Below are 27,463 nucleotides of genomic sequence, written 5' to 3'. Positions count from 1 at the left end.
CCTGGAGTGGTGATCGTTGTTTGTTTAGAAAATTGTCTGGATGGCTGGGCGCGGTGGCTCACACCTGTAATCCCAGCACTTTGGGAGGCCGAGGCGGGTGGATCACGAGATCAACAGATCGAGACCATCCTGGTCAACGTGGTGAAACCCCGTCTCTACTAAAAATACAAAAAATTAGCTGGGCATGGTGGCACTTGCCTGTAATCCCAGCTACTCAGGAGGCTGAGGCAGGAGAATTGCCTGAACCCAGGAGGTAGAGGTTGCGGTGAGCCGAGATCGCGCCATTGCACTCCAGCCTGGGTAACAAGAGCGAAACTCCGTCTCAAAAAAAAAAAAAAAAAGAAAAAGAAAATTGGATGATTAGTTCTGTGGAATCTGTCTCTGCTGTGGTATATAGCCAGTGATGTCTATGGTCATTTAAAAAATTTTGTCTTTTATTTTTAAGTCTGGTCTTCTGCTGCTGTTTACCAGAGCTTAATAATAAACCAGTGATTGTTCAGACGTTGTTACCAAACACTTCAAGCCTGTAAGCCTTCCATACCCTTTGCCAATGGATCTGTGTGTTACTTGGAGAACATATTCAAAGTTCAGTTTAAAGCCTTCCCTAGCTTTTACTTTCCACGAGACCCCCTCATGTTTCCTCTATATGTATGCAGAAACTCGTATTCAGCCAGAAATGTGTGAATGTCATTTCTGGTCATTCTTGAGTGTGTATGCAAACTTATGCATGCACACAACTTTCCAGTCAACCTGAGAAATATGTGGGAGCTTGTCAAAGCCCACTGTGGTTGTCTCATTCCCCTAATCTTCCTGTTAGATTTCTCCCTAGCCCATCAGTAAGTTTTTCCACCCAGATAGAATTATGACCTCAGGCTGTAACACTGTCCTTCCTGGTTCCTTTGTCACCAAGACTACTACCGTATCTGGCAATGCCCAAGGATGAGAGCTTTTTCTGCTCTTTGATCTAAGTCAAGTCAGCCTTGCTCCTCAGCGAAGCTGCTAGTTTTCACTGGAACTTCCTCACTGATAGAGCGGGAATTAGAGAAGAAAAGCGGTCCCAGACAAAAATAACATAGACTCCCACTGTTATTACTGAGTTTCAGTAATTTTTCTTGAATGAATCCTTCTCATATTCTTCTTCTTTTTTTTTTTTTTTTTAAGTTCACTTCTAGAGTCCCAAAATGGTTGTTACTGATAACTGTCCAATTTTATCATTGCTTTTTGGGGAGAAGATTTGCCAGATCCTCTCTTCTTCACCCCAGAAGTCCTGCCCCCACATCAACATTGAACGACGATTCATTTTAAGATAACTACTCAGTGAAGACCTCGGCCGTGTCTGTCGTGTTAGTGGCCATCTGTTGCATGAGTGGCCTTCACTAGTGAGCCACGCCTCCCAGCATTCATGCCTTTGGGCAGCACTCCCACCCGCCTTCAATCTAGGCTGGGTCTGTGACTTGCTTTAAACGACAGAATGCGGCAGAAACATCGCTGTGCCAGTCCCAGGCACAGGCATTTACACGGCTTGGCAGCTCCTCCTTTTATACTCTTGGGAGCCCTGAACTGCCCTACCCTAGGGAGAGACCACAAGGAGAAAACACTTGGAACGCCTAAGGAATGTCACGGACACTAAGAAATGAGGCCTCGGAAATTTGACCCAAATAAAACTAGCCCCAGGATTGGAGCTATCCAACTTAGGCACCAGTCATGTGAGAGAAGAAGACATCTTGGACGTTCCAGCCCCAGCAGGTGTCACAGAAGCGGAGGGTAGACATCCCTATTAGGACCTACCTAGATTCCTAACTCCTGGAATCATGAAAAATAATTTAAAATATGATTGCCATCTTAAGACACTAAGACATAGATAATAATTCAGGCAATCGATGACCAGAATATTTCCAGGTCACAACCACAGCTGACTTCTTATTCCTAGTTTCAGCTCCCACACATCTGCCAAGATTCAATAGCCTCCTGGTCTGAATTCATTGGTCCCTACCCAATTTGTGTTGCATTCTGTGTACATGTCACCTGAAGCACAGACAATGTTCACTTTGCACGATGCTCTGCAGAGAACCCAGCAAAAATAGGCACTTAATAAAAGGCTTCACACTGACACTCATAGTTAATATGATCATGAGTCACACCAACTATTACCACCCAGGAAAGAAACCATTTTCCCCTTCTTAGTCACTGAGTCATGCTGGCAGGATCAACGCAATACTTCCCCATCTGCACGCCCTTCCAATGCCAAGAGCCCTTACTGATAAAGGCTGCTGATGCTAGAATTCTATTTTCATCCACAGCCTCCTCAATTCTGAGCCTGTTTGGGCCACATGCATTTTGTTTTCTCCAAAGTCAAAGCATCATGGTTCAGATTCCTACTTACATGAAAGGAGCTCAGAGTCAACTGAATGAAAAGTCGCACAAGTTTCGCAAATCCTTCAACTTGATCATCAGTGATGAAAGAGAAGAGGATCTCATGAACACCCAATAAAGGAATGAGGACCAGTGTTGATTTCGCCAATCTGTAAATGACAACAAAATAATAGTGATGAGGGACACATGGGGAATGAACAGGCAACATTTCCTGCTCTCCCATGGTGCCTTTGTTGTAGCTCTTACTGTATTGATAGTTTTTTTCCCGGTTGGTCTCCTTCACAAGAACATGTAATGCTTCAGGGCCATTGTGATCTTGTTTACTGTTGGGTTTCTACATTTGATGCACAGGGGATGCTCAGAAAACATGAACTGAATGAATGAGTTCATGAATTTCCCCATATAGATTATCACGTCTGCCGATCTTAATGTTTTGCCTGATGGATAGATTTCCACGCAAGTGGCGGCCACCCTGGGATACTCCACCCCCACCAGGTTTGTTAAGTTTCTTATTGCCTGGCTAGCAGTTTCCTCTATCTCTTTCTCTACTCGGGACTTTTAGCATTAGTATTTCCAGTGTTACCATGAGAAGGAAGAGAAAATGAGTTGCCCAGGATACTAACACAGGCACTAAGTAGCAAGCCCCAGGCCGGAAGTGGGGTATCTGACCTGCAGTTCTGACCTTCCGACTCCTTTCTGGACTGTGCCATCAGCCCTCATGTTGCCCCTTAACCCTGGTGATAGTGAGGGCTGCAGGAAATGAAAAACTGATTCTCATAAAAAGCGCTGCGTGGAAGCTCTGTTGTATACAGTCTACATGAAACAGACAAACATTCCTTGTGCCACCCACGTGTAAAGTGCACAGCTGGGGCCCAAATGCTCCATACGGGTGGTTCCCAAACATGGCTGACTATTAAAATTCCTTACAGAGCTCTTAAAATATATGCATACAGTTTCGTGGGCCCCGTGTGTCAGCTCCCTGAACCCATACCTCTGGAGGTTGGGTCCTAGGAAGTCAACTTTTTTTTAAGAGACAGTGTCTCTGTCTGTCACCCATGCTGGTGTACAGTGGCATGATTCTAGCTCACTGCAGCCTCGAACTCCTAGGCCCAAGCAGTCCTCCTGCTTCGGACTCCAGAGTAGCTAGGACTGCAGGTGTGCACCACTGTGCCTGGCTAATTATTTTATTTTATCCTTTTTGTAGAGATGAGGTCTTATGTTGTTCCCCAGGCTGGTCTCAAACTCCTAACCTCAAGTGATACTCCTGCCTCAGTCTCCCAAAGTGTTGGGATTACTGGTGCAAGCCACTGCACCTGGCCGAATGTGGACTTTTAAAGGAACTCCCCATGGATCCTGAGAAATAGACAGGTTTGGAAATAACTGCTCTTTACTGTTGAGCTACTTCTTGATTTAAAACTAACTATATTAGCAGAGATGACTCATATTCGGGGTACAAACAAAGCTACTGTCTTATCCACATTGGGAAAGTGGAGCATAGTTGTAATGATTTTTCTTAGCTCAAGTCACTTCTTATAAAGGGGCCAGACTAGGAGGAACTTCCCCTCAAGTCCCATGGAATTAGAGGTATAGAAAAACAGGGTGGCGTTAGCCGTTCATGGGGGAGTTTCTTAAAGAAGGTTTAACTCTGTCCAAGAGCAAGAGCTTACTGTGAGTCCTGTGTCTGCAGGGCCATTCAAATGCAATGTTATCAATGAAACAAACAACCCCATCTTTGGGCCCCCAAAGCATCTAAAGCCAGGAAGAGGGGTGCAGGGGCCACCAGGATGGAGGGGCTCTACCTGGTCATGTGGGTGGGTGGACCACAGCCTTGGCTGTCAGGAGAGGCTGATGAGCAGAGAGATGGAATCATGGGCCTTCGCTATATGGTTCTCTTAAGCTGAGCTCAGATCGACTCCCACCTCAACACCTACCCCTACAGAAGTCACTTCATTAGGCAACATTAATATGCTCCCCAGGCCGGGCACGGTGGCTCACGCCTATAATCCCAGCACTTTGGGAGACTGAGGCGGGTGGATCACGAGGTCAAGAGATCGAGACCATCCTGGTCAAAATGGTGAAACCCTGTCTCAACTAAAAATACCAAAAAAAATTTAGCTGGGGCATGGTGGCGCGCGCCTGTAGTCCCAGCTACTTGGGAGGCTGAGGCAGGAGAGTTGCTTGAATACAGGAGGCGGAGGTTGCGGTGAGCCGGGATTGCGTCATTGCACTCCAGCCTGGGTAACAAGAGTGAAACTCCGTCTCAAAAAAAAAAAAAAAAATGCTCCCCATGAGAGAACATTTCCAGGGTTTTGTATTTCCAGGAGTGTTTTTAAAGCCCTCTGGCCCAGAGGTTACAAAGTAGTGAGCATGGATGATAATTGACCTGCAGGCAGTTTTTGCTTAGGCCTATTTCAGGGGAGAAGGGCAGGAGCCCCCACCCAGCTTGTACTACTGAATTTGTAACATTTTTAGTTTTTGGTTGCTGATGGGGTTCAGAACATACTCCAGAATATGGCACCTTGATACACCAAGTATTTTAAGCTGAAGGAATTTGAGGAAACCATAGAAGCAGGAAGATTTCTCTGACTTCCTGCCCTTCTCCCCTGAAACAAGTCATAAGCAAATGGAGCAATTTTTGTTATTGGAGTCATCTTTAAAAAATAGTATTTCCAGTCAAAGCGTTCAGGTTTCTGGCTTCTTTTGATGAGGCAATCTGGCAACGCTTGGCTCAAATTCTTGCTTGGCAATCGTTAGCTACAGCCGGGCAATGGCTGTCCCTTTAGAGGAAACCTGTGACCTCCAGCCCCCTCGTGACTTGTACCACTCAGCTGTGTTACTTGCTTGCCCCTTGCAAGAGTTTGAATTGGTGACCCTTACTCAGGCTGGTCTGAGTTTTCATGACAAAGACTTCTATGCCTGCAAGCAGACCTCTGTCTTCTCATCAGCTTATTCCGATGCCATGTTATGGTGTTATGGTTTTTTAAAATAAACTTTTAATTTTGGAATGACTTTAGATTTACACAAAAGTAGCAAAGGCAGTACAGAGAGTTCCCATGTATCTTCACTCAGTTTCCCCTAATGTTAACATATTACATAACCATGCACATTTGTCAAAACGAAGAAACCAACAGGGTATATTACTAGTAACTAAAGTTTAGAACTTATGTGGATTTCCCACTAATGTCCTTTTCCTGTTCCCGGATCCCACATTTTGTTTAGTGTGGAATGATCTGTAAAGAATAACAATTTTTTAATAGTTTTGGGCCACTTACCCTTCTGGATGGACACATGAAGGAATTCTCTACCCTTCACCTTATTCTAACTTCTCCTTAGACAAAGTACTATTCGTGTTCCTGTTCAGATGAAAATCCATAAATAGCAATAGCAGTTTACTTTTACAGACTGTGTTTATGCTCATTTTCATCTATAACCATTTGTTTATTTAAATGGTTCCATTTATTGCAATCATTTAACTATCCAACAAATATTTGTTGAGCATCTGCTTATGGCACATGAATGAATATAGTGGGAAAGAAGTTGTAGTCAAAGGTAGCAGGGCACAGGAGAAGTATCTGGCTGGGCCTGGGTTCAAATCCTGGTGTTGCCAATTGCTAGCACTATGACTGTGGGCAAATTATTTAACCTCTCGTCTGTCAGTTTCCTCATTTGTAAAAAGAGGATTATAAGAGTAATAGCATCTACCTGACAGGGCTGTCATAAGGATTAGACAAATAACCTGGTGTAAACCCTCGGAATAAATGGTATCTGACACAAGATAAATGATCAATACATGTTAGTTATTACTATTTTTTAAAGAAGCATCCTTGTCCTTCAGTGGCTTATAACTTCACTTTTTAAAAATCAATTTTACTTGAATTTGTAACATTTTTAGTTTTTGGTTGCTGATGGGGTTCAGAACATACTCTAAAATATGGCACCTTGATATACCAAGTATTTTAAGATGAAGGAATTTGAGGAAACCACAGAAGCAGGAAGATCTGACTTCCCACCCTTCTCCCCTGAAACAGGTCATAAAACCTAGGAAGGATTTTCTGACCTTCTCCTGAAGTGGATCACAAGACCCTCATACAAGAGGTGGAGGAAAGAAATGTCCTTATTTTTGAAGACACAGTGACGCAAGAATCTATACAAACAGGCCTTGCTAACTTTCCCCCAGTTTAATACCATTAGATCCCCTTTGTTCAGTCATACTTCCCCCATGCCTGTCCACTTTGCATCAAACTTAGCATAAAAATACAGAAGTTTGACTATTGCTTTGGGTCTTCCTTTCTTTATGAAGTCTCCTGCATCACATAAAACTTATGAAATAAACTTGCATGCTTTTTCTCCTGTTAATCTGTCTTTGTCTAATTTTCAGACCCAGCCAGGGACCCCAAGAGGGTTGAGGAAAAGCTTTTGTCTCCTACATTGCCTATCAGAAGGTCCTTTCAGAAAGAACTGGGGTTTGGCATGTTAAGAAATGCTTCTCCTTTATAAATGAATCAAGAGCTCTGCCCAGGTGCATCCCATGGAGAGTTAAGGCCCATTATCCCTAAGGGAAGAGAACTGCTTCTGAGCTGGGAACCACAAAGAATAGAGAACTCCAGCTGAGCTGAGGGTCTGCTGAACTCTGTCCCTATTTCTAGGGCATTGCTTACCCAGTTTATAGCCCCAAAATTCCTCCTTCACATTTGGCTCAGTTCTTTCTCTCCAAGCCAGACAGATGGACCACTTTTTACTTCTTTTGCTTGATGGTGGAAGCCCAGGGACAAGGGCTAAGACTACAGAAGGTTCTCCGGCTCCTAGCAACCTGCCTCTTTGGGAGGGCCTAAATGTGTTTAATTTAAACTTTCCTAAAATATAATCCTGGAGGGAGGCCAGATCAGGGTTACATTCTAAAAGTTCTCAAAAATCTTCAAGAGTTGGAGGCAGCCTGTACCTATAAGAGTTTGGATGAGATGCGCTGGGCCCTATCACCCCCTCCTACTTATCCCATCAGAGAACTTTAAGGGAAAACAAACATGGAAGGGAACGAGGAAGAGGAACAGCTTTCCAACACGGAAGAGGGCGGTATGAGCTCAGGAGCTGAGGGGTGCCAATGCCTCACGGGGCTTAGAGTAAAGAGCCCTCTCTCAGAATTTGGAAATGAGAGAATTAGCACTGCTTTCTGAGAGCACAATGGGCAAATGAGTTCATAGACGCTGCAGCATTCTTCAGCCCAGGGAGCAAAATAAGGTGGCTTACGTGTGTCCTGAAAAACAGGTCCTTGCCTTTGTGAATGAATAAGCATTAGCCAATCAACTGCATTGCACTCTGCACAAACAACAAGTAAGTAACAGAAAAGCGGCCAGCCAAAATGGCGGGGAAAGCACAGAGGGATGACGTTTGCAATAACTATCCCACCCTAGCCTGAGGAGGGCACATCGGATCCAGGGAACGAGCCTCTCTCCCAACAGGTAGGTGGTGCTGTGGGCAAGTGATGATTTTCCAGGCCACCCTCAGGATCCTTCAACAAGACTCTGCTTTGATGACGCGATCACCAGCAACATTCTGGTGACTCTGGATTCCTGGATCTTCTGGTGTTGCAATTAGGAAATTTGGGGAGGTGCATAGGCACTAGAAAGGAATGCTCTACCCCCTACCCTCACCTTCCACAGACATTTAAAATGAACAATCTTCTAGTTTATATGCATCGTGTACTTAGCTGGGGTCAGCCTTCCAAAGTCTCAGCCACTTAGGAATATAGATGGATTCCCTGTACCACACCAGGTGGTAGCAAGGCATTTTACCCTGGGAGGCCTTAGGGTAGACATAAACCCAGGTACCTCTTTTATTTATTTATTTATTTATTTATGGAGACAGTCTCACTCTGTCACCCAGGCTGAAGAGTAATGGCCCGATCTTGGCTCACTGCACTCTTGGCCTCCCAGGTTCAAGCAATTCTCCTACCTCAGCCTCCTGAGTAGCTGGGATTACAGTCATGTGCCACCACGCCCAGCTAATTTTGTAATTTTTCTTTTTTTTTTTTTCTAGTGGAGACGGGGTTTCACCACGTTGGCCAGGCTAATCTCGAACTGCTGACCTCAGGCGATCCGCCCACCTTGGCCTCCCAAAGTGCTGGGATTACAGGCGTGAGCCACCGTGCCTGGCCTGTTATTACTATTAAAAAGGAAAAGGGTCTCACTCTGTGGCTGAAGCTGGTCTAAAACTCCTGGCCTCACATGATCCCTTCCCCTTAGGCTCCCAAAGTGCTGGGATTATAGGCATGAGCCACTGCACCCAGTCCCAAATTCTTTAGCTTTTCCTCTGAACAGCAGGGGAGAGAAAAAAAAAATGAATTTCCAGACGAACTGCATATGTCAGTCCGGGTTACTCTTTCTAGCCACACAGCAGTCACCCTGGACCATCGCTCAGCCATGAGGGTCTCCCCAGTATCTTGATTTACCCTTTCCCAGACCAATAACTCTCTGTAGGTGTGCATGCTGCAAGGCTATGCCAGGTAATCTATTTGATATTGGAAGAAAATACTATAATAGAGGATAATAGGAGTTGTATATGTATTAATTTTTTTCTATCCTCTTAAATTTTCTATTTGTTGGTGTATCTTATAGTACATATATTAGCTCATGAGACCATGCATACACATGGGGAGGGACATGATCAGAATTTCTTTACTGACAGAGATGCATGATCAAAAAAGTCCGGGAACAACTACCTTGGATAACCCTAGAGGGGACTCTGGAAAGAGAATATTGAGGCTGCATGATATTTTGTCATGGCCTTACCAGAATATTCCAAGCGTTCTTTCACTAGAACATCTGACCCAGCGGTCCTCCACGTGGGCTGTGTATCAGAATCTCCTGGGAGACTCTGTAGCAGGGGTGTCCAAACTTTTGGCCTCCCTGGACCACGCTGGAAGATGAAGAGTTGTCCTGGGGCCCCACATAAAATAAACTAACGCTAACAATAGCTGATGAGCTAAAAAGGTCCGTGCATAACTTTTGTGATATCCGCCGCCACAGATAAAAAGTCCCTGCATTTCAAAGGGTTGGGTCACTGCTGCTCCGTGGGGTTCTATCTGACACTTACTGAGCCAGAATACCCAGTGGTGGGGCTTGCAAGGCTGCACTTTTGACCAGCTCTCAGAGGATGCTGATGAGCAGCTACCATGGAAAGCTATTTAGGGGTTGCTGTGGGTCTGCGGCACTGGGAAGGTGCCAGTGGCCCAGGGTAGGCTTTAGGGGCACAAAGCAGCCAGGGTGTCAGCTCTGAGTCCCTTGGGAGTCAACTCACCATTTCTGTCTCCTGGAAACACTAGCTTCTGGCCAGTTTCTGGGGCACCCTGATTTTTCTGGCACCTGTTTATGGAGAGGACTCTCCTCCCTGAGTGCACCCAGCAGGGTGGACCAAAGCAGCCCTTGAAGCTCCACCCTCAAAGAGTGGCGAGAGAGGCCAGGCCTTGGGAAGAAGGCCAAAGAGACGGCTCGGCCACTTGGAGCCTCGACTGGAGGCGCCAAGTGAGACAGCGTGGCTCCCTGGGGCCCAGGCCAGGCCAGCTCCCCAGGGGTTTGGGTTTCTTGCAACATGTTTGGACCAACACTTCAACTAGCAACTATCGTAGTTGTCTACCCATTATTGAACTGGGTATGTTTACCCTTCTAGACCTCCTGGAAGGAGGGTAGAGCGGGCCACCCATGTTCATAAGCACATCTCAGCCTCCTTGAATCCTCATCACAAGCAGGAGATGAGTCTGCCATGACACTCCCATTTTACACAGCAGAAAGCAGGCCAAAGCGGGTAGGCACGTGCCTAAGGCCAGTAGGCAAGTCTAGGGTTGTGGCCAGCTCCTTCCCTTCCACCTCCCGCTCCATGCCAGCATCCAGTCCTTAGCGAAGTAGAACACATGCTCCTGGAACACAGGGTCCACATCATGTCCACCGTGTTTGTCTGTTTTAAGACAGAGTTTTGCTTTTGTTGCCCAGGCTACAGTGCAACAGTGCGATCTCGGCTCACTGCAACCTCTGCTTCCCAGATTCAAGCAATTCTCCTGCCTCAGCCTCCCAAGTAGCTAGGATTACAGGTGCACGCCATCACACCTGGCTAATTTTTGTGTTGTTAGTAGAAACAGGGTTTCACCATGTTGGCCAGGATGGTCTTGAACTCCTGACCTTGGGTGATCCACTCACCTCGGCCTCCCAAAGTGCTGGTATTATAGGCGTGACCCACTGTACCTGGCCCCATGTCCACCTTTTATTCCAAGCACAATATCAGACAAATTGCAGGCATCTATTAAATATTTGTCAGATAAAAGGAAAAACTCCCTTCCCAGCACCTGGGTCAGGCCTTATAAAGGGGTGAAAAACAGGGGTAGGGCCATCTTCACTCATGCTCACCTTCTCTGGCCTCCTGTGAGGACTAGAATTTCCACTCTTAGGGCTACTTTGTGGGTTAAAACTCTCACGTCCCAGAGCCCTGCTGAATGCACATGACACACAGAAAGTAAAGAATAGGCTGGGTGCAGTGGCTCAAGCCTGTAATCCCAGCATTTTGGAAGGCTGAGGCAAGCAGATCATGAGGTCAGAAGTTCGAGACCAGCCTGGCCAACATAGTGAAACTCCACCTCTACTAAAAATACAAAAATTAGCTGGGCATGGTGGCAGGCACCTGTAAACCCAGCTACTTGGGAGGCTGAGGCAGGAGAATCAATTGAACTCAGGAGGAGGAGGTTGTAGCAAGCCGAGATTGTGCCATTGCACTCCAGCCTGGGCAACAAGTGCAGATCCCATCTCAAAAAAAAAAAAAAAAAAAAAAAAAAGAAAGAAAAAAAGAAAAGAAAAGAAAGAATAATCAGGAAAAGAGGGAGGAAACCCTTTATCTCTCATTCATTCATTCATTTGTTCTTACAGCAATGCTGATCTAATAAATACCTATGATCTGACTTACTAGGAATGAGGACTGCTGTCATCACAGAGAGAGGAAGGTGAGATGCAGCAGTGACAAGTCACAAATAAAGGATGCCTGTGGAAGGATGTCTTTCCTTAGACCCTAAAAGTCTGTGGTCTCATTTCTCAAGGTCTCCAAAACACTCAAATAATCTCTTCTCTTTAAATCCTTTCCCAAGGAAGACAATTGCCAAACTTCTCTTCATACAAGACTGTCCTTTTCCCACAAACACCCATTCTTGGATTTTTTTTTTTTTTTTTAGACAGGGTCTCACTCTGTCACCCAGGCTGGAGTTCAGTGGCATGATCATGGCTAACTGCAGCCTCGACTTCCTAGGCTCAAGCAGTCCTCTCATTTTGGCCTGGCCTGGGACTATAGGCATGAAGCACGCCCAGCTAATTTTCAAACTTTTGGTAGAGATGGGGTTTCACCATGTTGACGAGTCCGTTCTTGAACTCATGGCCTCAAGTGATCCTCCTGCCCCAGCCTCCCAAAGTCCTGGGATTACAAGTCTAAGACATCGCTCCTGGCCTCTTAGGGACATTTAAACAGTTTTCCACTGGGGAATGTGAGTCCCATTGACCACTCACCATTTTCTTCATTGTCATAGAGTTAGAAGGTCCTCTTCATTGACAAAAGCCTCACATGATCCCATAACACCTTTCCAGAAGTGCTCTTTCTGATACTCCAGCCTTAGGAGATAAATGTCCTTCCCAAGGCATTACACAGAACAGCCAGAGGACTTACAATAACCTTGGACCTCTGGGGGCCAACCTCAAGCCACTCACCTGTATTTATAATCTCTGAAGCACATTTGATGAGCTTTGAGCTTAGAAATGAGAAGCTTGAGAATTTTCAGGAAGATGAAGAAATTGACCTTGAAAAAGAAGCAGAGTTGGGTAAGTAACTGATGAACTTCACACAGCTGTCAATTTCAAGGTCAGGCTGGGCTCAGCCATCAGTTCCATGTAAACCAGGGGCAATTTAGCAGTTAGCTGGTCAGGTAGTAAATGCTTAGCTGTGACCTCCACTGTCCCAAAGGCCATCTGAATCTCCAAAGTCCCAAAGATCATCTGAACTGAAAGTTTGGAAAGAGTTTTAGGAAGTGAGTTAGTTTCTTATTCTGCCTTAGGGGGCCCCATCATTAAAGCCATCTGAGAAAGACAGGTGGGCATTTACTTTATTATTACTACTATTACTGTTACTATTATTAACTAGCACTCATTGAATACCTGGCATGCCAGGCTTTGGGCTAAGAACAGTCCAGGCATTATTTTATCTAATTTTTACAACACCCCACTGAGGTAGCCACAAGTATTTTTATCCTCATAATACAATGAGAAAACAGGCACAGAAAAGTAATTGTAATTCCCAGGTTGCACAGCTATTCAGTGATTGAGCCTGTAATTAAGCCCAGATTTATCAGATTATAACCCTCCCTTCACTTAAGCAGAATACTACTCTACCTCTCTTCTTCAATAGAGATAGAACTCCATCTCTATTTGTGTCTAACTTGAGATCCTATTGCTGCCGTGAAATTCGTGGACAGCATGCGTTCTCTACTCCCTAGAACACATTCCATGAGTGTCATGGACTGGGAAAATCCAGCCCTTCATTGTTAGCCTTTAACAAAATTTAAAAATATGCCCACAAATTCCTTGGCACTTCTCCCTTCAAAAGGCAGAGCCTAATTCCCCTTATTCCCCTCTTGAGATGAGCTAGATTTAGCCACTTGCACTTCATGAAAAGAAGATGGTGTAATAGAAGAGGTGCTATGTGACTTCTGAGCTAGGTCCTCAAAAGGATGGCTGGCGTCCACCCAGTGCACTCTCTCTCTCTCTCTCAGGTTTCTCACTCGAGGAGGCCAGCCAGCATTTTGTAAGGATACTCAAGAAGCATATGGGGAAATCCACACGGGGTAACTGAGTTCTCAGGCCGAACACCAGCACCACCCACCAGCTACGTCTGTGCTCCACCTTGGGAGCTGATCCTCCAGCCCCAGCCAAGCCTTCAGATGGCTACAGCCCTGGCTGACGTCTTGGCTGCCACCTCAGGAGAGATCACAAGCTCCCTGGAAGTGGTGAAAAGCAAGTGGTTGGGTGTGGGTAGAGCTTGGAGAATGAGAACAGAGTTTATGAGAAGTGAGACTGGAAAGGGAGGGGGTGTCGGTTTCTGCAGGGTCTTTTACAGCTGTGCTAAGCAAGGAGTTTGGGTTTTCTTTGGAAAGCAGTGAGGAGCTGGTGATAGATCTTAAGCAGGCAAGTGACCCGATCAAATTTGTGCTTTTGCATTTCAGGAAGGTAATTTCAGTGGCACTGTGGAGAATGGATTGGATGGGAGTAAGGCTGGAGGAGGAGAGCCCAGTTGGGAAGTAGTTTCAGTTTCTGGGGGAGAGGCAACAAAAGAAAAGTCTTGAAAATGATGGCTGGTTTTCATCCAGCGCTCTCTCTCTCTCTCTCTCTCTCTCTCTCTCTCTCTCTCTTTTCCCCCACCCCTCTCTTTTATTGGATGGAGAAGCAAACTCAGCAGCAGCCCTGGTGCTTCAGTGATGGAGAAGAAGGGATCGATTTAAAATTATTAAGAAATGTGAGTCAAATGATCTTTGTTATTGATTGGATGTGAGGGCACGACTGACATTTTGTGGTAGCTCTCAAATGTGTAGTACTGCCATTCACCAATAAAGGGATCATGTGGGGAAGGAAGAACACTAGGTGGGAGGTACAGGGCAGATGAGGACTCCGGTAGTTCTGAACAAAAAAGACGTTCCAAGGCAGTTAGATATTTATGTCTGAACCTCAGCAGAGAGGTCCCAGCCGGAGCATGAAGACACTGGAGTAAGCCAGATTGTCCAGGGAGACCGCGTAGCTGGGAGAGAAAGAGGGTTAAGAGAATCGTTTTGTAGTGCATGGAAAGATGGAGAAAGTGGAGACAGCAAAGGTGATGAAGAAAGAGTAGCTAGGGAGGTGAGAATAGACCACACAGAAGGGGCATCCCAGAAGCCCCCGAAGGGATGAATTTTAAGAACTTAAGCAAAATAAAACTGCATTTTGCAGCAAGGAGCTCACTAAAAGAAGCTGATGAGGGTGGGCAAAGAACAACACACAGTGTTTGGCACCTGGTGGGCACGCGGAGATGACGGTGCTGTGTCGAGGCAGGAAGACTTTCTGCCTCCCTCTGGGATCTTGCTAACCCAGTGTTTGCTAATTTCCTGTCCCTTCCTTCTAGCTTCTTTGCAGATTCCATTCTCATACTCTATTATCTAAAGGAATTTTTGACTCTGGGTCGGCCATCCCTTTCCATACCAAATATTCTGGGCCACAGTGATCAAAGGCCCTTCCTCCCTAAGGTCTAAGAGTGACATCTATGTCTTGATCCTAACCTGCATCACAACGTGGGGTCAAAACTGATTGTGTGTTTTCTTCCTCTAAAAGAGGTTGCCTGGGTCTCTTCCTCCCTCCTGCAAATGGTGTTAGGATATAAGCCAATACCCCTGCTATCCTGGGCTCCTCCATGACTAAAGGAATAGGTGTCCTCAGGGCCTGGCACACATCTCAGCCGTTCAATACAGGACCACAGAGCTGACTGCAGGTCTCCTTACATAGTTTGAAGACCCATATTGAACGAGGCTTACAATGTAACTCCAAATGGAGGTCCTGAACCAGAGCAAGAAACTTTTAACTTCTTATTCAGCAGAAAATGCTCACAGTTCTGCTTCTCTCTCTCAAGGCATCAGAGAATCTGGGGGAGAGGAGTGGGGTGGGGGGGACATGTTCCTCACAGCTTCTGGACTCAGAGACAAAAAGGGTAAGTGGGATGGTCCTTACTGTTACACAGAGTAAAATGGGTCCTCGGATGATCCACCAGATTTTCTTATTCCCATTGGTTGTCCAGCACCTAAGGTCAGAGAAGACAGTAGAAGACTTAAAAACAAGAGGAGGTTGAAAGTCAAGGTCTCATGCCCTCTGGAAGAAGGACGCTTGCATCCAAGCCTTAATTTCCACCAATCATTCCCCTGAAGGGTGGGAGAGGCAGAGGAGAGAACAAAAATCCCTTCCTGTTAGTACTGGTACTGTTTACTTGCCTTACCATTAAATGGCTCTTCAGTGTTAAGGGCCTAGTGTGTATATCTTTCCAAAATTTTCCTCCATGTTCAGACAAATACAAATTCCTAATTACATAGTTTTTTGTGCTATTTGGAGGAAAACGAAATCGCACAATATACATTTTGGCAGAGGCTTAAAATGTGCCTTTGAGAATCAATGCCTAAAAGTTCCCATAATAACTAACCTGTTTTTCTTGAAGTAGTCTCATAATATTCTGCAATATAGGTATGTCATAATTTTTTCAATGATTCCCATATTGATGAGCATTCAGGGTTTTTTTGGTTTGGTTGGTTTTGCTAATTTTTTTCTCACTATGAACAATGCTACAATAACCATTCCTGTATTTTTGTCTTCACATACCCAGGGCTGCAGCCAACTATATAGCATTTTTGAGCTAATTTGCATGTGTAATTAAATTAATAAACGAATTGCTATGAGATCTTCGATTATTTTATCTTCCATTCCTAAGTATATTCTAAACGGCCAAAATGAGAAGGGATGAATATTTTTGTTGGTAAAGTGATGTGATTATTTATATTTAGGCATTTCTGGGAATTACTGGCTCATGAAAGAGTAAAACCCAGTGAATTACCTACCCTGTGTTCTCCAGGTGTGCACGGGCGAAACCCCAGGGTCCAACAAACAGCACAGGGAAGGCTAGGGAGAAAACACAGGGAAATGTACTTAGGAGTTGGTTGGCCAAACTTGCCTGTCTCCCACCACAGCTGATGGGGCTAACCACAGGTGGTTAAAACATAAAAACCTACACATCATGGAGTTGTGGACTGTGAGAGCTGGAGAGACCGAGGGTGGCACAGGGCCCATCCATTGTTTTACCATCCTGGAAACAAGGACCCAGAGAGGGAAAGCAACTTGATACTTGTCACAAAGCAGCTGAGAATAAATCCAAGGATATTAACCCAAATCTCCTGAATTACTGGCCCCAGATTATTTCCTCTGAATCCTGCAGCACCAAATTCTTGAAAGGGTTTGTGGAGGTAGGGGGTCCAAATCTAGATACTCTTGGTCATATTTTTTTTAATCAGAAAACCTCTTCTTGAAGACCTGATATTATGGACTAAATATAGGTATCCTCCCAAAAGTTATATGTTGAAGCCCTACCCCTAATGTGATGGCATTCGGAGACAGGGTATTTGGTGGTAATTACTTAGGTTTAGCTGAGGTCACGAGGGTGGGGTCCTCATGACAGGGTTAGTGCCCTTATAAAAAGCGACCAGATAGCTTGCTTTCTCTCTCTCCTCACCATGTGAGAATACAGGAAGAAGGCAGCTGCCTGCAAACCAGGAAGAGAGCCCTCACCAGAACCCAACCATGCTGAACTTCCCAGCCTCCAGAACCATGAGAAATCAATGTCTGTTGTTTAAACTACATGAGTATTTTGTTTTGACATTCCAAGCAGACTAATACAGTTGGAGACAGGGTAGGAGGCACAGCATCATATTCCACCAAATTTCTCAGTTTTCAAATGTGTCCATTGGGCCTGTAGCACCTGTGCATATATGCACATTTGTGCACGTGTGCACATACACACACGTACACACGCACATACACACACACACAAACACACACACATACACACACATACACACACATACACATACACATACGCATACATACACACACATACACACACATACACACATATACACACACATACACATACACACATACACACACATACACACATATACACACACACATACAAACACACATACACACACATATACACACACCCCTCTTCAAAGCTTCCTGTCCTTGAGGACTGATAGGTCCCAGAAGCAACCTCCAGTTAGCTTTCTAAGTCCAACTAAAGTCTCTATCAGGCTCCCATATTTTGATGGACCCCGAGAAGAGGAGACCAGAGGTCAGGTCACTCACCCCAACCCAACAGCAGGTATCTGGGCCACAGCCGTCTTTCAGGAAGCACTGTGGGCTCCAGCAACGTGTGGAGGTAGAGGCCTTCGACCAGCAGCCATAAGTAATTGGCACCCACAAAGTAGTGCAAGAGAACCTGGACTGAGCGGCAGGAGGCGGACATCTGCAGAGGACAGAACACCTGCAGGTGAGTCCAGGCTCCCCTGCATCTGACGTTGAGTGTGGGGTAGAAGGCCTCCCAGGGACAACCCCTCCCTCTTTACTCTCGTCTCTCCCAGACCCTTGCTGACCATCTCAGAGAGGTTGGCAATAATACCAGAATGTGAAAGAAGGAGGGCTTCATGTATGTTTTCAAAGCCCGCTTCTTCCCTACATTACAGATATTTTTAGATAAACAAAAATGTAGAAAATTCACCATCAGTAACTGCCCTAATGGAAGCACTGAAGAGTATGTTCTCTAACCTCAGTTCCATTAAGCTAAAATCAGTAATTTAAAAATGTTCATATAATTAGAAATTTAAAAATAGACTTCTAAGCAATCCATTGAACAAAGGAAAAAAAAAAAAAAACAGGAATTAGAAAGTATTTCTTAACCGAATGTAAGGGAAATACTGCATGAAATTACAGTATGCAGCTAATACCAAACCTAGAATAAAACTTATAGCCTTAAGTGTGTTTTTTAAAGAGAAAAAGGCTGACTATCAATTATTTTAAGGATCACGTAAAAAAAAAAAGTTAGAAAAAGAATAGCTAACTAATCCCAAAGAAAGTACATGGGAAGAAATAATAAAAGCAGAAGTTAATGAAACAGAGAACCTGCAATAGAGAGAATTCAACAATGCCAAAAGTTTATTCTTTGAAAAGTCAAATATAGTTGAGAAAGTTGTTGCCAAGATGATCAAAGGGTTGAAAAAAAGAGCAAAGATACAAATAATCAATATCAGGAATGAAAATAAGAACACTCTTACAGATTCAATGGACTTGAAAAAGGTCTGAAAAGAATATCATGAACAACATTAGGCCAATAAATTGACCAGTTAGATGAAATAGACAAATTCCTAGAAAAACTCATTTACTACAGCTGACAGAAGAAATAGAATCTGGATATAAGATTCATAACCAATCCATAGTTTAAAACTTTCCAGTAAAGTAACTCTGGGTCCAAAATGCTTCATTAGCACAATCTATCAAATATTTAAGGAAGAAATAATAGTCATCTTTAATAAATTCTTCCAGGGAATGATGAAAGAGGAAACAAGTTCTAATTTGTTTTAAAAGGTTGGCACTAACTTGATCCCCAAACTGACAAAGGCATTACAGGTACCTCATGAATGTCAACAAGGAAATACTAAACAAAACACAGTATTAGCAACCTAAGGACAGCAACTTAGGAGAAAGAAAATAATATATTAAAACATAGTTGGATTTATTCCAGGAATGCAAGGTTAGTTTAATAGGTTACTGCATCATTTAGCAGGGTAAAAGAAAAATCATCTCAATAGATGCAGATTTCAATGTGGAAAAACTTTGCTGCTTTAAGGAAATAGTACAACTGTCCTTCAGTATCCTCGGGAGATTGTTTCTTGGACCCCCTGTGGATACAAAAATCCTTGTATAAAATGGCATAGTATTTGCCTATAACCTATGCACATCCTTTCACATACTTTAAAGCATCACTAGGTTGCTTATAATACTTAAAGCCATATAAATGCTATAAGAATAGCCGTTATACTGTATTGTTTAGAGAATACTGACAAGGGAAGAGTTTGTGTATGTTCAGTTCAGACACAATCATCCTTTTTATTCTCAAATATCTTCTATTCCCAGTTGGTTAAATTCATGAATGCAGAACTCGAGGATACAGAGGGCCAGCTATAATTGTAAAAAAAAAAAAAAGGCTGGGTGCGGTGGCTCACGCCTGAAATCCCAGCACTTTGGGAGGCTGAGGCGGGTGGATCATGAGGTCAAGAGTTCGAGACCATCCTGGTCAACATGGTGAAACCCCGTCTCTACTAAAAAATACAAAAATAATTAGCTGGGCATGGTGACAGGTGCCTGTAATCCCAGCTACTCAGGAGGCTGAGGCAGGAGAATTGCCTGAACCCAGGAGGCAGAGGCTGCGGTGAGCCGAGATCATACCATTGCACTCCAGCCTGGGTAACGAGAGCGAAACTCCGTATCCAAAAAAAAAAAAAAAAAAAAAAAAAAAAAAAAAAAAAAAGTTGATCTGGTCCAATTCTTTGGTTCGTACATGAAGAAATTCTCACCAAGGACATACAGCAGCCATGGTGAACCCTTCTGTTTTGGTCTCCTTCGCCTGGCCTGCTCTTGGCAGGTGGTGGTTTTGTTAAGTCGTGTACTAGCCAGAAAGTCTTGGAAACCCTTTTATCTTCCTCCACCCCTCCGCAGTGCTACCTGCCTGCCTTCTGATTCCCAGTACTGACCCATCAGGTGGAGAGTTCAATTTAGAGTGGGGAAGGGGGTTACCTCTGATAGGTAGGACATCCACCCATTCTCATTGTCAGGCCTCTTGGAGTAAGAGTTGTAGAAGACGACGTCTTTCACCAGTACAGCCAGGGTTCTCAGGATGAAAGAAGCAAACAAGTTCATGTGGATGTAGTTGCGTGTGCAGTGGAGCCTTCTGCGCAAGGAGAAAACCAAACGCCTTCCCTCAGGAGAGAACAGCTCTGACCAACAAGCCTGTGCCTTTTATGCCTGTGTATCTATCACTAAAGACAAGCGGGTCATAGTATAGGCTATAGAGCTGGACTGCTGGATTATGTGACCTTATTTCTCTGTGCCTCATTTTCCTCATTTGTAAAATGGGAGTAATAATAGTTATCACCTACAAGACACCTTCAACATGCTGGCCATGTTCCAAATCATTTACATACACCGCTGTTTTGGGTAGTCTTGCTCCTTACCACCGCTGGTGGAATATGCACCATTATTACCCTGATTTTATAAATGAAATAATTAAAGCAGAATGATTAAGTCATCTTTCCAAAGTCCCAGAGCAGTAAGGCACAGAGCTGAGATTCAGACACAGGAATTCTCAGGACAAAGTACAGGTATCTCCGGCTCTTCTGCCGCTGAGAACAAGAGCACTTACCTTCAGGGGTTGTGAGATGATTAAATCAGTTAATCTGTGCACATGAATAAGTGTCCAGAAAAATGTCAGTTCTCATCACCTCTTCCTTACGCACCTAAAGTCTCCTGCAGGCTCTTTGTGTGTGATGTGACATTGTGCATCCTTGATGTCTCCAGCAAAAAGACCTCTTTCCACCACTGTGCTCTCTGGGCAGCACATATCCTGTTCTATGTTGCTTTAGAGCTATTATTATATTTTCAATTTCCAAAAAGGACTTGAGGCAGTTTCCTGTGTCTTGTGATTGACACATTCTTCTTTCTAACTAGATTGGGGGCTATTTGAGGGCAGCGACTGGGCCTCACTTTTCCCCAAGCCTTAGGCAAAACTGACACGTGGTTGTCCCAGGCTTAGCTGAAGTGACTTCCTACAGGCCTGGGCAGTTATTTTCTTCTGTCTTGGTCCTGGGACTTTGGGACAGGGCATGGAGGAAGGAAGTCACAGATAATCAGTGAGTGCAAGTTTTAGAGGTCTCCTGTAGCTCAAGCATTGTTCTCCCGATGGGGTAGATGGACATGACTCTACCCTACAAGCTTCAGAACATCTCAGGATTGAGGAATCACATGAGGCCCAACCCAGGGCTAGCAGAGCCCAGTTGGGTAGGTGCTCTGGAGCTGACACTCAGGTCTCCTACATCTATGTCAAATGCTCATTCTGCCATATGATATCCGCTTACGCTCCTGAGACCAGACACGGCTTTGGAGAGCTTTCTAGTGGGTCCATAAATGTCTCACTTGGGTGATTTCTACAAACATGATTAGTAAAAGGCACTCAGGCTTTGGAATGCTGATAGACAGTTTAGGGAGTGACGTGCTCAGATCCTGGACTGCCTGGTTGTGATCCTGGCTTCATCACCCACCAGCTGGTGATCTTGGGTAAGTTACTTCAGCTCTCCGTATTTCAACTAACTCACTTATCAAGTGGGGGTAATAATAATGCTAACCTTCTAGGACTAGAATTAATCCTAATTTGAATTAGGATAACATTTAAACGACTTAATGCATGCAACACGCTTAGGAGTAAGCACTTAAATTTGATAGCTAATTGGAGTCTGAGCACCCTTGATTAAAATCCCAGCTCTTCCACCCACTTGTTTACCTTGGGGAAGATTCATAATCTCTTCTGTAAAAAGGATGCCTCTGATTGAGGTGTGGTGGGAATGGGCTGTGGCAGTAATGGGTGTGATCAGGGATTTATACTGGGGCCGGGCAGACAGCAGGTGTCTAATCCAAAGGAGATAGTGCTGTCAGGAGTCTTGGGCTCAAGTTCTAGCTGTGCAGCCAACTGGCTTTATGACCAGAGGTCACTCAATGCCTCTAACTGGGACATTGCCATCCCTTCTTTCCCCTTCATCTGCAAAATGAGATGGACGGACCTCAGCCTCTCTCAGGTCATTTCCAGCTTTGATGATTCATGACACATCCAGGCCAGTCTTCCACTGCCTTCTAGAGGTAGCCAATGAGCAAATTACACAACACCATAGTCCCCCATTATCCACACTGTTGCTTTCCACTGTTTAGTTACCTGTGGTCGATCATGGTCAGCTGCGGCTCAAAAATATTAAACGAAAAACTTCCAGAAATAAATAATTAAATAAATAGTTAGTGAGTTTTAAATGATGTGCTATTCTGAGTAGTGATGAAATCTAACACTGACCAGCTCCATCCGTTGACCATCACAAAAAGAATGCTGAACATAGTGTGATAAGATATTTTGAGAGGAAGAGAGGCCACATTCACATAACCCTTATTGTAGTGTACTGTTATAACTGTTCTATTTTAATATTGGTTATTGTTGTTAATCACTCACTGTGCCTAATTTATTAAACTTTATCATAGGTTTGCATGTCTAGGAAAAGTCAAGGGGATAGAATGAAATATAGGGTTGGTTCTGTCTGCCTGAACATATGTCTGCAGAAGTTCTACTCACCGAAGAAACAAGAGGAGGGTGAGAGCCAGGAAGAGGGAGATGAGAGAGAAGGAGTATCCCACGGTGTACATCAGCTGCAAGGTTGACAGCAAGGCATAATGATCCACCTGAACACAGAGGAAGAGCAGGCATGACCACCAAGCCATGGGGCTATGGCCACAACCCCCAGCTCCATGCCCAGGGCCACCAAGGGTCTAGGCATGGACTCCCAACATGTTTTTAAACTTTTCCTTCACGATCCTTGTTGACACCCTAATAGGGCAGTTTAGACTGCTCTCTGGTACATCTCAGAGGCCAAGGAAACTTTACAAGTGAAGAGCCCACGGTGGGTCTCACCCCTGTGACTGGGCCCATAGCCCAGCACTGATGCACCAAGAACCACAATAGCATAAAGGAATCGTGTTCAGAACAAGATGGTGCCTTGGGAATGAGGACAGGCTCTTTGCCCTTGGGAGCACTGTCCCTAGAGTCTATGGATCTTTCCTTCTGGAGGACAGGACCAGATTTCTGCCTGAATGTTTCCTTTCCAAAGTAAGTCTTCATAGATGACCTCTTGGAATAAGACTCAATGAAACACTGCATTATTTTCTCTGAGTCCCAGGTAGCCTGATTGTGAACAGAGGACAATTTACTGGAAATTCTGTGTAATTAGATGTGCTTTTTGTTCTTTGTTCATGAGAGATTTTGGCCTGTAGTTTTATTTTCTTAGAATGTGTTTAGCTGGTCTTGGCATCTGTTTAACAATGGCCACATAGCTGAGTTGGGAAGTATTTCCTCCTTTTCAACTTTCTAGAGAGTTTGTGTAGAATTGGTATTATTTTATCTTTATGTATTTGGTAGAATTCGCCATTGGAGTTAAATAGGTCCGAAGTTTTCTCTGTGAGAAAGCTTTAACTACAAGGCAATTTTAATAATAGATATAGGGCTATTCTGGTTATCTATTTCTTCTTTAGTGAGTTTTTTGTAGTTTTTTTTTTTTGTTTAAAAAAATTGTCCATTGGCTCCAACACGTAGAAATTATTGGCAGAAAGGCATTCATAAAAGTCTCTTATTATTCTTTTAATGTCTATAAAGTATCAGTAGTGATGTCCCAACTCAATTCTTGATATACTTCATGGCCTCTCTCTCACTTTCTCTCTCTCTCATCTTTAATTCTTTCCCTTTTTAAAGTTCATCTTTCTAGAGGTTTGCCAAATTTATTGATCTTCTTAAACAACCAAGTTTGGCTGATGTGATTCCATCCTGCATGGCCGTTCCCTGGAGCAGTGGTTATTTATCTCTGTCCACCTTCTTTCCCACCTAAGTACGTGCCACCACCCCCTGGAGGACTCAATGGCCATGGACACGAGCCCCCTGAGGCCCCACAACTCTCTTGAGTTGTGAATTAAAGGCTGACAAAGATGATCCTTTTAAGGTGGATAATGATGAAAAGGAACATCACTTATCTTTAAGAACGGTCAGATTAGGGCCTGGCGCAAAGGATGACTGCACGTTGTTCAAGTGGAGACAATGAATTACGAAGGCAGTTCAATTAAAGTAACACTGGCAACTTTGAAAGTGTCTGTACAGCCAGTGATTTCCCTTGGGGTCTTTGAAATAACACCACCCATGGTCTTACAGTTGAAGTGTGGTTCAGGACCAATGCATATTAGTGGGCAGCACTTAGTAGCTGTGGAGGAAGAGGCAGAGTCAGAAGATGATGAGGAGGAGAATGTGAAACTCTTAACTATGTCTGGAAAGCAATCTGCCCCTGGGGGTGGTAGCAAGGTTCCACAGAAAAAAATTAAAACTTGCTGCTGATGAAGAAGATGAAGATGATGATATTGAAGAAGACGATGATGATTTTGATGATGAGAAAACTGAAGAAAAAGCACCAGTGAAGAAATCTATGAGACACTCCAGCCAAAAATGTACAAAAATCAAACCAGAATGGAAAAGACTCAAAACTATCAACACCAAGATGAAATAACCAAGTTTGGGTTTTATTTATTTTCCTATTATCTTTCTGTTTTCCGTTTAATTAAATTCTATTCTTAACTTTCTAATTCTTTTCTGCTTACTTTGAATTTCATTTGCTGAGTTTTTTTTTTTTTTTTTTTTTTACTAGTTTCTGAAGGTGGAAGTTAGGCCACTGACTTGATATTTTTCCAGTATTCTAATATAAGAATGCTATAGACTGGATAAAGAAAATGTGGCACATATACACCATGGAATACTATGCAGCCATAAAAAGGAACGAGTTCATGTCTTTTGCAGGGACATAGATGAAGTTGGAAGCCATCATTCTCAGCAAACTAACGCAGGAACAGAAAAACAAACACCACATGTTCTCACTCCTAAGTGGGAGTTGAACATGAGAACACATGGGCACAAGGAGGGGAACAGCACAGACCAGGGTCTGTCGAGAGGTGGGAGGCAAGGGGAGGGAGAGCATTAGGACAAATACCTAATGCATGCGGGGCTTAAAACCTAGATGATGGTCTGATGGGTGCAGCAAACCACCACGGCACATGTATACCTATGGAACAAACCCGCATGTTCAGCACATGTATCCCAGAACTTAAAGTCAAAAAAAAAAAAAAAAAAAAGAAAGAAAGAAAAAAAAAGAATGCCATACATTTCTTTCCATGACTGCTTTGGTTGTATCACAAAATTATTGATATATTGTTTTTTCATTTTTATTTAGTAAAATATTTACTAATTTCTTTTATACTTTTTTACTTGACTTATGGGTTATTTAGAAGCATGCTGTTATGTTTTAAAGATTTGGGGATTTTTCCATACATCTTACTGTTACGGATTTCTAAAAATATTTACCTTTATATTTACTATTTCTAGTGTTCTTCATTCTTCTATGTAGATTAAAATGTCCATGTGGTATGTTTTTTCTTTCACCGTTAACATCTTTTTGCTATGGTGGTCTGGAGGCAGAACTCTCAGTGTCGATTTTGAGCTCTTCCAGATCAATCCCAACCACGTTTCTCTCTAGAATTATTCTTTATGAACCTCATCAAGATCACTATAATCTTGTCAGTGTCCAGCTGCCCTTGTTTGCCTCTCCTTGAAACTAAATCTTTCCTTCTAAGACCAGCATGAACCTACCCCTCGTAAGAAATGCTCCTCAAATGCCTCTCTGCTTATTGTCAACGCTTGCTGTCAAAGCACTTGTGGTCTGTTTCACAAGTAGGGGCATCGATTGTATAATTCATTAATGCTTTGCTTACATTCATCTTGTCTTTCCAGCTAGACTATGAAACACCTTGAACGCAGAGAAGTGTTTTGTGCTTCTGCATACAGAGTGGTGTAGTTTCTTTAAATTGATGATTTCTGGGTCATTTAGTGTGATTTATTTTATTGAAGATACAAGGCTAACACATTTAATTAAATAATTATTTCTTTCTAAATTATGATTTTCAAAACGTATGTGTGTGTTTTATGCTTTCTAGAAACAAATTATGGGAAATGCTTGGATTTTTTTTTTTTTTTTCCGCTTTCTTAGTTTGGGTTTCCAAGAAACAGATCCTGAGACAAAAATTGGAATGCAGGCAAGCTGCATAAAAGTGAAAAAAAAATCAGCCTGGTGTGGTGGTTCACACTTGTCATCCCAGAACTTTGGGAGGCTGAGGTGGGCAGATCACCTGAGGTCAGGTGTTCGAGACCAGCCTGGCCAACATGGCAAACCCCGTCTCTACTAAAAATACAAAAGTTAGCTGGGCGTGGTGACGGGCACCTGTAATCCCAGCTACTCCAGAGGCTGAGGCAGGAGAGGCAGAGGTTGCAGTGAGCTGAGACTGTACCGTTGTACTCCAGCCTGGGTGGCAGAGTGAGACTCCATCTCGAAAACAAAAACAAAACAAAACAAAAAAGTGAAAAAATTATCAGTAGGGGAAGGGAGAAGGTAGAACAAATAAAGGGTATATTATCAAGACAGCTACCATGGTGGGAATTTGGAGCTTTATCCCACAGGGGAAACTCTGGAAGCCTCGGTGTCAAATACACCCAAGACCAAGGGAGTTGGTATAGAAATATACCAAATCTTGCCAGTCATTGATCGAAAGTTACTTCCAAGGCACATTAATTCTGTGGCACTTGTGGCCTGCATTGCAACAAAGTGGGCTTCGGAACCAGAGAACCAGCAGAGAAATGCATACACTTGTGGTAAGAAGTTAAGCAACTGTGTACTGACTTGATCAGAGCAGGGGATAATGGGCAGGACACCCAAATCCTCTGCTACAGTTGGTTTAATTATGCTTCTTTAGAGATTTTCTTCAACTTCCTCCACATTAACTTTCTAACAAAACCTGGCTATTTTCCTAGAGGTTCCAAAACATCCGGTCTCCAGCTCACTCTTAGTACCAGCAGGTGACTCTTGAGTCACTTAAATATCTTTATAAAAAGCTTCCTAACCCATATGTGATACCCACCCAATGAGGAAACAGGTACTTCATACACAGCTGAAGAGAGGACAAATGTATAACCCCTATGGCAATAGCTAACAAAATTATATATGCATCTGCCTTTAATCCAGTGATCCCATTTCTAGGAATCTTCCAAAAGATATACTGCCACAAATAAGAGCCAACATACACATATGAAGTGATTCACCGTGGCATTGCTAGGAATAAAAGATTGGAAATAACCCAGATGACCATAGGACAGTGGTTGAACAAACTCTCGTGGATATACCCAGTGAAATACTATGCAACTGTAAGAGAGAAAGAGAAATATTTCTAGGGCAGAAAGGCTATAAAAATTTGGGAAAACAATTGGAAATTTTTAAAATATGAATGAAATAGACGACGTGATAAAAAATCACTGTGAATTTTACTTGGTTGAAATAATAATGGTAACGTAATTGTGTAGAACAATGTCCTTAATCTAAGGAGGTGTCTGATGAATTTAGGGATGAAATCTCATGACATCTGCAAATTAGTTTTAAATATTTCAGAAGGAGAGAAAGAGAGAGGAAGCAAATGTGGCAAAATGTCATTATATTTTGAATCTAAATAGTGGGCATATGAGTATCTACTATATCATTCTTTTAATTTTTCTATATGTTTGAATATTTCAA

The 27,463-nt window shown here is 43.5% G+C and overlaps 1 protein-coding gene across 1 annotated transcript in view; it reads right to left on the bottom strand.

Annotated features, from left to right (window-relative positions):
- The window catches only part of GLP2R (glucagon like peptide 2 receptor), a 59,477-nt gene that overhangs the window by 9,046 nt on the left and 22,968 nt on the right, over positions 1-27,463 (bottom strand). Inside the window, exons 5-11 of the mRNA XM_074388171.1 lie at positions 22,393-22,499; positions 19,803-19,956; positions 17,319-17,478; positions 16,016-16,076; positions 15,141-15,210; positions 12,105-12,193; positions 2,384-2,522 (exon numbers count right to left, since the gene is read on the bottom strand). Of these exons, the coding sequence (XP_074244272.1) occupies positions 2,384-2,522; positions 12,105-12,193; positions 15,141-15,210; positions 16,016-16,076; positions 17,319-17,478; positions 19,803-19,956; positions 22,393-22,499 (780 nt within the window). The remainder of the gene's footprint in view (positions 1-2,383; positions 2,523-12,104; positions 12,194-15,140; positions 15,211-16,015; positions 16,077-17,318; positions 17,479-19,802; positions 19,957-22,392; positions 22,500-27,463) is intronic.

Source organism: Saimiri boliviensis, chromosome 17 (assembly GCF_048565385.1).
Source record: "Saimiri boliviensis isolate mSaiBol1 chromosome 17, mSaiBol1.pri, whole genome shotgun sequence".
Classification (NCBI taxonomy): Eukaryota; Metazoa; Chordata; class Mammalia; order Primates; family Cebidae; genus Saimiri; species Saimiri boliviensis.
The sequence above is the reverse complement of the archived record's forward strand: the minus strand, read 5'-3'. Positions and strand labels throughout refer to the sequence as shown.